Here is a 12,490-nt window from a genome sequence, read left to right as displayed (position 1 = left end):
CTTTTGAGTAATGAAAAAACATATTCTTAGGGCAACTGTCATCTATAAATACCGATCTGAATTTACATTATCTAACTCATTTTCTCACAAACTCTAAACTGTTAGCTTCATTTTCTCTTAAACTGTTAGCTTCATTTTCTCTTAAACAGCTTAATTTCGTCAATGAAATGGTATCAGCATTTAACTACATTGTAAACGTAAGCATCTTTCTCTCTCTCTCCAATGCATGAATATAAAGTTAAATTTCAAAATATGAGATAATAAAAATAAGATCTCGATCTCACTCTACAATGAGAATCATTTGACTTTCCTTATGAGAGGATAGCTTTTCTCATCCAAACATGCACTCCATTGTTTTGAGTAACAAGTATTACCATCACACTAGTACATATTTTTAGTTGTCACTTTATCTTGATGAGATTTATTCCATTTTCATACACAAGGTATGAATGTGGCTTTTAGTTTATAAATACGCTATACATAGCATGAAGAGAGAGATGACTAGAACTCTGATAAGGATCCATGCCCAACCCGTGCAGTGCAAAATTTGTGTCGTTGTGGGCTATTTTTTCTATATCAAAACTTTTAATTTTTTGCACAAGGTTGTAACTGCGCGTGTACTTTAATTTTCAATGCCATATTTTTTGAGATTTTGGCTCTTTCTTCCACTTTATTGTAAACAGAAGTCAATGTAGGCTGATTCATCTAAATTAAAAAATTACTATTGAAATCTCTCTCGAAGAATCATTTTACCTTTCTTCTGAATATGGTTTTTTTTTCATCAGAACATCCAATCCACGGTTGAGTCACATGTTTTTTCAAGCACAAAGTGAAACAGTCGAAATTTACTAAGAAATTTACACTCCTTTTTACGCATTATTTTAAGTAATTAAAAAACATATTCTTAGGGAAACTTCCATCTATAAATACCAATCTCAATCTACAGTATTTCACTTATTTCCCCATAAAATCTCTAAACTGTTAGCTTCATTCTCTGTTAAACAGCTCATTTTCGTCAAGCAAATGGCATTAGCATCTAACTCAAATGTAAACGTAAGCATATCTCTCTCTCTCTCCAAGGTATGGATATAAAGTTAAATTTCAAAATATGAGATTAAAAAATAAGATCTCTATCTCACTCTACAAAGAGAATCATTTGACTTTCCTTATGAGAGGATGGCTTTTCTCATCCAAACGTGCACTCCATTATTTTGAGTAACAAGTATTACCATCATAGTAGTACATATTTTTAGTTGTCACTTTATCTTGATGAGATTAATTCCATTTTCATACACAAGGTATGCATGTGGCTTTTAGTTTATAAATACGCTATACATAGCACGAAGAGAGAGATGACTAGAACTCTGATTAGGATCCACACCCAACCCGTGCAGTGCAAAATTTGTGTCGTTGTGGGATATTTTTCTATATCAAAACTTTTAACTGATTGCACAATGTTATAACTGCGCATATCCATTAATTTTCAATGCCATATTTTTTGAAATTTTTGCTCTTTCTTCCACTTTATTGTAAACAGAAGTCAATGTAGGCCGATTCATCTAAATTAAAAATTTACGATCTAAAGCTCCCTCTACGAATCATTTTACTCTTCTTCGGAAGATGGTTTTTTTCATCTGAACATCCAATCCATGGTTTACTCACTAATTTTTTCATGCACAAAGAGAAAGAATCGAAATTTACTACGAAATAAAAACTACTTTTTACGTCTTATTTTAAGTAATTCAAAAACATATTATTAGGGAAACTTTCATCAATAATTACCAATCTCAATCTACAGTATTTCACTTATTTCCCCATAAATCTCTAAATTGTTAGCTTCGTTCTCTGTTAAACAGCTCAATTTTGTCAAGCAAATGGCATTAGCATCTAACTCAAATGTAAACGTAAGGATATCTCTCTCTCTCTCTCCAAGGCATGGATATAAAGTTAAATTTCAAAATATGAGATTAAAAAATAAGATCTCTATCTCACTCTACAAAGAGAATCTTTTGACTTTCCTTATGAGAGGATGGCTTTTCTCATCGAAACGTGCACTCCATTGTTTTGTGAAACAAGTATTTCCATCGTAGTAGTACATATTTTTAGTTGTCTCTTTATGTTGATGAGATTTATTCCATTTTCATACACAAGGTATAAATGTGACTTTTAGTTTATAAATACGCTATATATACATGAATAGAGAGATGACAAGGATTCTGATTAGGATCCTGACCCAGCCCGTGCAGTACAAAATTTGTGTCATTGTGGGCTATTTTTTCTATTTCAAACCTTTTAATTTATTGCACAAAGTTGTAACTGCGCGTGTACTTTAATTTTCAATGCCATATTTCTCAAGATTTTGGCTCTTTCTTCCGCTTTATTGTTAGTAGAAGTCAATGTAGGCCGATTAATCTAAATAAAAAAATTACGATCTAAATCTCCCTCTAAGAATCAAATTAGTTTGCTTCTGAAGATGGTTTTTTCCATCTGAACATCCAATCTATGGTTTAGTCACTAATCTTTTCAAGCACAAAGAGAAACAATTGAAATTTACTAAGAAATATAAGCACTTTTTTTGGCCTTTTTGAGTAATGAAAAAACATATTCTTAGGGCAACTGTCATCTATAAATATTGATTTGAATTTACATTATCTAACTCATTTTCTCACAAACTCTAAACTGTTAGCTTCATTTTCTCTTAAAATGTTAGCTTCATTTTCTCTTAAACAGCTTAATTTCGTCAATCAAATGGTATCAGCATTTTACTACAATGTAAACGTAAGCATCTTTCTCTCTCTCCAATGCATGAATATAAAGTTAAATTTAAAAATATGAGATAATAAAAATAAGATCTCGATCTCACTCTACAATGAGAATCATTTGACTTTCCTTATGAGAGGATAGCTTTTCTCATCCAAACATGCACTCCATTGTTTTGAGTAACAAGTATTACCATCACACTAGTACATATTTTTAGTTGTCACTTTATCTTGATGAGATCTATTCCATTTTCATACACAAGGTATGAATGTGGCTTTTAGTTTATAAATACGCTATACATAGCATGAAGAGAGAGATGACTAGAACTCTGATAAGGATCCTTACCCAACCCGTGCAGTGCAAAATTTGTGTCATTGTGGGCTATTTTTTCTATATCAAAACTTTTAATTTTTTGCACAAGATTGTAACTGCGCGTGTACTTTAATTTTCAATGCCCTATTTTTTGGGATTTTGGCTCTTTCTTCCACTTTATTGTAAACAGAAGTCAATGTAGGCTGATTCATCTAAATTAAAAAATTACTATCGAAATCTCTCTCGAAGAATCATTTTACCTTTCTTCTGAATATGGTTTTTTTTTCATCAGAACATCCAATCCACGGTTGAGTCACTTGTTTTTTCAAGCACAAAGTGAAACAGTCGAAATTTACTGAGAAATTTACACTCCTTTTTACGCATTATTTTAAGTAATTAAAAAACATATTCTTAGGGAAACTTCCATCTATAAATACCAATCTCAATCTACAGTATTTCACTTATTTCACCATAAAATCTCTAAACTGTTAGCTTCATTCTCTGTTAAACAGCTCATTTTCGTCAAGCAAATGGCATTAGCATCTAACTCAAATGTAAACGTAAGCATATCTCTTTCTCTCTCCAAGGTATGGATATAAAGTTAAATTTCAAAATATGAGATTAAAAAATAAGATCTCTATCTCACTCTACAAAGAGAATCATTTGACTTTCCTTATGAGAGGATGGCTTTTCTCATCCAAACGTGCACTCCATTGTTTTGAGTAACAAGTATTACCATCATAGTAGTACATATTTTTAGTTGTCACTTTATCTTGATGAGATTTATTCCATTTTCATACACAAGGTATGCATGTGGCTTTTAGTTTATAAATACGCTATATATAGCACGAAGAGAGAGATGACTAGAACTCTGATTAGGATCCACACCCAACCCGTGCAGTGCAAAATTTGTGTCGTTGTGGGATATTTTCTATATCAAAACTTTTAACTGATTGCACAATGTTATAACTGCGCATATCCATTAATTTTCAATGCCATATTTTTTGAGATTTTTGCTCTTTCTTCCACTTTATTGTAAACAGAAGTCAATGAAGGCCGATTCATCTAAATTAATAATTTACGATCTAAAGCTCCCTCTACGAATCATTTTACTCTGCTTCGGAAGATGGTTTTTTTCATCTGAACATCCAATCCATGGTTTAGTCACTAATTTTTTCATGCACAAAGAGAAAGAATCGAAATTTACTACGAAATAAAAACTACTTTTTATGCCTTATTTTAAGTAATTCAAAAACATATTATTAGGGAAACTTTCATCAATAATTACCAATCTCAATCTACAGTATTTCACTTATTTCTCCATAAAATCTCTAAATTGTTAGCTTCGTTCTTTGTTAAACAGCTCAATTTTGTCAAGCAAATGGCATTAGCATCTAACTCAAATGTAAACGTAAGGATATCTCTCTCTCTCTCTCCAAGGCATGGATATAAAGTTAAATTTCAAAATATGAGATTAAAAAATAAGATCTCTATCTCACTCTAGCAAGAGAATCATTTGACTTTCCTTATGAGAGGATGGCTTTTCTCATCGAAACGTGCACTCCATTGTTTTGTGAAACAAGTATTTCCATCGTAGTAGTACATATTTTTAGTTGTCTCTTTATGTTGATGAGATTTATTCCATTTTCATACACAAGGTATAAATGTGACTTTTAGTTTATAAATACGCTATATATACATGAATAGAGAGATGACAAGGATTCTGATTAGGATCCTGACCCAGCCCGTGCAGTGCAAAATTTGTGTCATTGTGGGCTATTTTTTCTATTTCAAACCTTTTAATTTATTGCACAAAGTTGTAACTGCGCGTGACTTTAATTTTCAATGCCATATTTCTCAAGATTTTGGCTCTTTCTTCCACTTTATTGTAAGTAGAAGTCAATGTAGGCCGATTCATCTGAATAAAAAAATTACGATCTAAATCTCCCTCTAAGAATCAATTTAGTTTGCTTCTGAAGATGGTTTTTTCCATTTGAACATCAAATCCATGGTTTAGTCACTAATTTTTTTAAGCACAAAGAGAAACAATCGAAATTTATTAAGAAATATAAACACTTTTTTATGCCTTTTTGAGTAATGAAAAAACATATTCTTAGTGCAATCGTCATCTATAAATACCGATCTGAATTTACATTATCTAACTCATTTTCTCACAAACTCTAAACTGTTAGCTTCATTTTCTCTTAAACTGTTAGCTTCATTTTCTCTTAAACAACTCAATTTCGTCAATCAAATGGTATCAGCATTTAACTCCAATGTAAACGTAAGCATCTTTCTCTCTCTCTCCAAGGCATGAATATAAAATTAAATTTCAAAATATGAGATAATAAAAATAAGATCTCGATCTCGCTCTACAATGAGAATCATTTGACTTTCCTTATGAGAGGATAACTTTTCTCATCCAAACATGCACTCCATTGTTTGAGTAACAAGTATTACCATCATACTAGTACATATTTTTAGTTGTCACTTTATCTTGATGAGATTTATTCCATTTTCATACACAACGTATGAATGAGACTTTTAGTTTATAAATACGTTGTACATAGAATGAAGAGAGATGACTAGAATTCTGATAAGGATCCACACCCAGGCCGTGCGGTGCAAAATTTGTGTCATTGTGGTCTATTTTTCTATATCAAAACTTTTAATTGATTGCACAAGGTTGTAACTGTGTGTATACATTAATTTCAATGCCATATTATTTGAGATTTTGGCTCTTTTTTCCACTTGATTGTAAATAGAAGTCAATGTAGGCTGATTCATCTAAACTAAAAAATTACTATCGAAATCTCTCTTGAAGAGTCATTTATTTTTTTTTCATCTGAACATCCAATCCACGGTTGAGTCACATGTTTTTTCAAGCACAAAGAGACAGTCGAAATTTACATAGAAATAAAAACTCATTTTTACTCATTATTTTAAGTAATTCAAAACCATATCCTTAGGGAAACGTCCATCTATAAATATCAATCTCAATCTACAGTATTTCTTATATTTCCCCATAAAATCCATAAACTGTTAGCTTCATTCTCTGTTCAACAACTCAATTTCGTTAAGCAAATGGCATCAGCATCTAACTCAAATGTAAACGTAAGCATATCTCTCTCACTCTCTCTCTCTCTCTCTCCAAGGCATGGATATAAAGTTAAATTTCAAAATATGAGATTAAAAAATAAGATCTCTATCTCACTCTACAAAGAGAATCATTTCACTTTCCTCATGAGAGGATGGCTTTTCTCATCCAAACGTGCACTCCATTGTTTTGTGAAACAAGTATTTCCATCGTAGTAGTACATATTTTTAGTTGTCTCTTTATCTTGATGAGATTTATTCCATTTTCATACACAAGAATGTGACTTTTAGTTTATAAATACGCTATGTATTGCATGAAGAGAGAGATGACAAGGATTATGATTAGGATCCTCACCCAGCCCGTGCAGTGCAAAATTTGTGTTATTGTGGGCTATTTTTTCTATATCAAAACATTTAATTTATTGCACAAGGTTGTAACTGCGCGTATACTTTAATTTTCAATGCCATATTTTTCGAGATTTTGGTTCTTTACTCCACTTTATTGTAAGTAGAAGTCCATGTAGGCTGATTCATCTAAATTAAAAAATTACGATCTAAATCTCCCTCTAAGAATCATTTTACTTTGCTTCTGAAGAAGGTTTTTTCCATCTGAACATCCAATCCATGGTTTAGTCACTAATTTTTTCAAGCACAAAGAGAAACAATCGAAATTTACTAAGAAATATAAACACTTTTTTATGCCTTTTATGATTAATGAAAAAACATATTCTTAGGGCAACTGCCATCTATAAATACTGGTCTCAATTTACATTATCTCACTCATTTTCTCACAAACTCAAACTGTTAGCTTCATTTTCTCTTAAACTGTTAGCTTCATTTTCTCTTAAACAGCTCAATTTCGTCATTCAAATCGTATCAGCATTTAACTCCAATGTAAACGTAAGCATCTCTGTCCAGAGCCTTTGTCCTAGCGGCAAGAAGTTTAGACATTATTGTAAGAGCTTCCGAGTTCGAGCCCTTATGTCATCATTTGTCATTTCCTCCAAAAAAACGTAAGTATCTCTCTCTCTCTCTCCAAGGCATGAATATAAAGTTAAATTTCAAAATATGAGATAAAAAAAATAAGATCTCTATCTCACTCTACAAAGAGAATCATTTGACTTTCCTTATAAGAGGATAGCTTTTATCATCCAAACATGCACTCCATTGTTTTGAGTAACAAGTATTACCATCATAGTAGTACTTATTTTAGGTGTCATTTTATCTTGATGAGATTTATTCCATTTTCATACACAAGGTATGAATGTGGCTTTTAGTTTATAAATACGCTATACATAGCATAAAGAGAGAGATGACTAGAACTCTGATTAGGATCCACACCCAACCCGTGCAGTGCAAAATTTGTGTCGTTGTGGGCTATTTTTTTTATATCAAAACTTTTAATTGATTGCACAATGTTATAACTACGCATATCCTTTTAATTAATTTTCAATTTATCGCGAACAATTACTAGTGTTGATCTGGAAGTCACTTCCTATCTTGGATGAATAATGAGATTGAAGTGTCGTATAGCTTTAAATGGATCCACGTTGAGATAAGTACTTCTTGTTGGACCAATTACAAGATCCAGGTAATTATTTATTTCTAGATCTATACAAGTAACATTGAGGAACTACAATTGGCCATATGATATTTTGACTTGTCAATATGTGCGGGTTTTCGCAACCCAATAACCATGACATTTTGGATAGCAGTGATCAACATACGAGAGTGACATTGATTAATATATTTCTTACTGATTTTAATCAAGCATAAGTCTATTACGATAATACATGCTCAAATCTCTTTAGATTCAAGTCAAGCCCAATAATCCTCTGTAAGTATTGGTAGAGAATCCGATCACCAGTCACTTGTTTTCTTACATAAAATTTCGACCTCGCATATACTATAAGGACCGAAATTTGGTATTCTATATTATTTACTCCCTCCATCCAAGAAAAATAGGGCTATTCCATTTTTATGCCTCGTTTTAGAAAAATGATAATAAATAGTTAAAGTTGATAGAAAGGAAAGTAAGAGAGAGAATACTATATAGAAGTCTCTTGTCTATATTATTCTCTCTCTTACTTTTCTTTCTCTTCAATTTAACTATTTATTATTAATTTTTCAAAACGAGAGATAAAAATAGAATAGCCCAATTTTTCGTGGACGAAGGGAGTACACAATAATTGAACTTTTGAATAAGGGTAATGTTGGGGTATGGTGCCCCTTGCACAACAAAAGTCATGTATAAACAATTAAATTAGATCTACAGATCTATTTGACCGATTATGAAATTAATTATTCACATGTTAGACAATCAATTACATACTAGAAATATTGGCGAGATAAATAATAATTTAAGGACCATTTTTATAGTTGACTTTGTATTAAAAGTATTATACGAACTACGAAGCATACTGATGCATGTTCGTTAAGCATAAAGCATCCCATAAATAGGGCGAGAAAACAACAGCTCGTGATAATCGAGGAAGCAAATGTGCGGCCATGTGATTGGTGGTCTGGTCCCACATCCCACACTCATTGTTATTCAAGAGAATCTTTTTGGTCAAAATTAGTCAATAAATAATTAGATTTTGAAATCAACCAACTTTCAGTTGCAAACAATATTGCATAGGAAAAAAAGCTCCGACGAAATATTCATTTACAAAAATAATGATTAAGATTTATCAATATATATTCGCTTTGTTCAGTGCTAGTTAGTGGAATAAAAACGAATTATTATCCTCGAGCAAAAGTAAGAAATCAGGATCAACACACTGAGTATAAAAAGTGAATTATTACCTTCTAGCAAAATTAAGAATTCAAAGGATCAACGCACTGTATTAACTATTATAGAGTTTAATACTCCATTCGTTCCAATTAAGATAAGTACACTTTTCCTTTTAATTCATCCCAACATTTTTATTTTGGAAACTTTCTATTTTCAATTAATACACTATTTTTTTATAATTAAATATTCAATTTTTATACTCTCTCCATTTAATACGACACCCATATTTTCTCTTTCCTATTAAATATATGAACCAATAATTTCTAAAATTCCATATCGACTAAGAAATGGAGGGACTAGTGATCAAGTTTTATATTCTATTAATAAGAATAGCCAAGCAAATGGATAACAAAAAAACAAAGAGAAGGGCTAGGCTAAACTGGTATTGACTGTAAATTAATAAACCTTCTAACAAAGCAAAGGAATTAACCACCACAATTCAACAATCTATATCCTCACTTAATTAAATAAACAAAAATATTCCAAAACCAAGGAGTAAAAAAAAAAGAAGCACGCATCACTTGTAAGGGAAAACATTACTACTGTCCCCATATTATATTACAAAAAAAAAATTGAGACAGGAAGGGAAGAAGAAAGATAAGGAAACCTTTGTCCTTGTCGTCCTAGTGTTGCGGTGGCGGTGGCTTGCACTGGTAGCACTTGGCGAATAGCCCAAATGTATCAACTTGTCTCACGAAATTGGTCACACTAGCCCAACCACCAAATCCGAACCCTACTATCAACACCCAAATCACTATGAATGTATTTATAGCATACATGGCTGCCCAGCTTGGGAGAAAGAACGGTGGCATCTCAGCAGCATTCTGTAATGAAACCAACATCAAATCAATCCAAAATTCTAATCTAATTCCAAAACTAGTTAAAGTCTGAGGTCAAAAGCCAAATTCCAAACCCTAGTACTAATTATCAAAATAAATAAATAAAAAGTATTGTAGGAACTAGTAGTTTAACAAATACAGTATCTATTTTATTCCATTAGTCTAATTCTTAAATAAAATTGGCGATTTAAGATTATTATGCCGGAAACAATTATAACAAGGAGAGGATAGGCCAGCTAGTTTGCGGGTACTACTATGTTGATAATGTTGCAATTAACTAAACTGAAAGCGACTTTCTACCTATATCTTATGTTATATAGGAACAATTTATAAATTTGACATTCAATGATTCTCCCCACAACAAAACCAAAATATTCCACTTTGTATTTTTTGGATAATATATATCGGAAAACGCAGGCCATTTTTTGAAAGTACTTATTTAAGGTATAAATTCATAGTATATCATCCTTGAATCAAAGCAGTGTGCATATAAATTCTTGGAATCTTGATTAGATCTTCCATTACGCTAGCTTACCATATAGGGAAAGTGGACATTAAAGTAGCTAGCCACTTACATTTATGTATAGATTAAATAATACTACTAATAATAATAATAACAAAGGTTACCTGACGAGCGGAGGCTTTTCGGTAGGTGAGCATATGCGCAAGGGCCGGAATGATGTAGACGGTAAAACTGACTAGAAGAGCTCCGACGGCAGAATTGATGGGGCCAAAGAATGGGAATATAATAGCCAAGAACCATATTGGTATGACCACAGGCAGCCTAGCCAGTGCCCTAAAGCACATGCTCCTCGTGTCGTGCATTCCGATCACCTTCTCCCACACGAAGTAGAGTGGTGTGCACGCGAACCCGAACGTTATAAACTGCACCCGACCCGACAATCAATTAATTGTGATGGGATTTTTAAATGATTTATAAAGCAAGTAGCAGACCTGATGGATGAGCATGAGGATGACTGCAGCGTCGCGCCATCCGGTCTTGGGAAGGAGTGAGAAGGCGTTGGAGTGGTTGAGAAGCTGATCGCCAAACGCCCAATACACTGCAGATGCTGACGGAATGGTGAGAGTGAAGACATAGAGTGTGGCCACCAAGTATATGTACTTGAACTTTTGTGGTTTCCACATTGCGTGCATTATTTCACTGTTACAAAACAAAATCAATAAAATTCAATTCTATACTAGTATGATTCTGTCTGTTTTAAAAAAAAAAGTATAGCAAGAAAAAGGTTACACACACTGTAACAGCATGCCCTCCAAAAGTATAGAGTATGTTGGTAGCGCCGGTGAAGTAGAGCACCAACTTTTTTGGACCAGTGTGTTGAACATCTGCAACCTATTAATATAAAGTTATTTAGATTAAAATAAAATGATGCATATTGATAATAAATAGTACTCCCTCCGTTCCATGTCATTTTTCTAGTTTAAGAAGTTTCAAGTTAATTGAGTCATTTCTATTTTTGGCAAAAAGTAATTCTCTCTTTTACTTTAATCTCTCCTACTTTATTCTCTCATTTAACACACTATTCTTAAACTCTGTGCCGAAAAGAAAAGAATCTATTAACATGGAACGGAAGGAGTACCTGGCCATGAGCGAGTGAGGCGGCAGTTAAGTACCAAGCGGTGTAAGTGGTCATCCCGAGACCTAGAAAAGACCAAATTCTGTAGTTGTGGAATGATGGAATGAAAACAGTGGTTGCACAGCAAGCTCCAAATATGTAAGTCCATGTTCTCTTGTCCAAATGATCATTGATGTAGTATATGTTGCTGTAACAAAACATGTTAATTACTATATAAGTTTGAGTGGTAAATATTGATTTAGCAGAGGAATTAATTACCGACCTAGCACAGGCTATAAGCTGGATGACAGATCCGAATAGAAGGAAAGTGCAGTTGAAAGCCAAGCCCATTGCTTTCCAGTAGGGACCAAGTAATCCATCCAGAACTTCAAACCACTGAATCACATGGTTTTTGAAGCTCACACCTTCTTTTTCCTTCCGGCTTCTGTACTCCAAGTACAAAACGCTGATCAGGTATGCAGTCCAGCTTCCCACCAAACCGTAGAATATTTGAAACACGATTCCAGACACCATCCCAAGCTGGGAAAACGAGTATGGCAGTGTCAGCAGCACTTGCGCAACCTATATCACACATACTCAATAATCAGTACTCATTCACTTTCCTTAATTACTTTTTTAATTCTTACTTGATTGGAAGAGCAGCTGAACCAGGCGTCCCAAGCGGATCCACCGTGCCACAGGAAATTACTCATGCTGAAAGAATGATCTTCTGTCTTTTCTTCCTCCTCCTCCTCCCCGGCGCTGGAGACAATAGCTTCCTCTGCTTGCCTCTGCGTCGACATTCTCTCTACTCTGCTAATTCCAAATTCCAACTCAGTCAGATCACATCCCAACTTGAAAACAAAACAAAACAAAACAAAATATAATGAAGTTACCGTTTTCACCACTCTTTTCTCTCCAACCACTCAGATCTCACATAATCGCAAACAAAACGATCAGATCGACCGTATCCCAATAGCAGCAAAGTTTCAGTGAGAAAACCAGACTTCTTTTTTCCTTTCTTATATAAAATCTAAGAGAGAGGAAAGATCTTAATTACAGAGTAGGGAGTGAGTAATGAAAAGCGAATACATGACTTTCTACCACTACTA

The 12,490-nt window shown here is 33.2% G+C and overlaps 1 protein-coding gene across 2 annotated transcripts; it reads right to left on the bottom strand.

The window, feature by feature from the left end:
* Positions 1-9,332: 9,332 nt before the first annotated feature.
* On the bottom strand, positions 9,333-12,490 carry LOC121799190 (auxin transporter-like protein 2). 2 transcript variants are annotated; one of them, XM_042198533.1, is made up of 8 exons: positions 12,275-12,490; positions 12,026-12,194; positions 11,662-11,960; positions 11,403-11,586; positions 11,058-11,155; positions 10,756-10,963; positions 10,429-10,686; positions 9,333-9,786 (listed from the first exon to the last, which is right to left on the bottom strand). In XM_042198533.1, exons 2-8 carry the CDS (start codon positions 12,179-12,181, stop codon positions 9,586-9,588), a joined length of 1,404 nt encoding a protein of 467 aa, XP_042054467.1. In that variant the 5' UTR covers positions 12,182-12,194; positions 12,275-12,490; the 3' UTR covers positions 9,333-9,585. The 2 variants fall into 2 exon arrangements, with proteins under 2 accessions (XP_042054467.1, XP_042054466.1); XM_042198532.1 differs by having other exon boundaries at positions 12,026-12,191; positions 12,275-12,489.

Source organism: Salvia splendens, chromosome 4 (genome assembly GCF_004379255.2).
Source record: "Salvia splendens isolate huo1 chromosome 4, SspV2, whole genome shotgun sequence".
Classification (NCBI taxonomy): Eukaryota; Viridiplantae; Streptophyta; class Magnoliopsida; order Lamiales; family Lamiaceae; genus Salvia; species Salvia splendens.
This window is presented reverse-complemented; position numbering and strand designations above follow the sequence as displayed.

Bases quoted from the DNA above. Each gene is read 5' to 3' on its own strand.
- LOC121799190 (XM_042198533.1), bottom strand. From the start codon at position 12,181: ATGTCGACGCAGAGGCAAGCAGAGGAAGCTATTGTCTCCAGCGCCGGG. The intron at 11,156-11,402 runs GTACTCCTTCCG...TTATATTAATAG, and splicing joins CCTCACTCGCTCATGGCCAG to GTTGCAGATGTTCAACACAC. The intron at 10,687-10,755 runs GTCTGCTACTTG...GGTCGGGTGCAG, and splicing joins TCCTCATGCTCATCCATCAG to TTTATAACGTTCGGGTTCGC.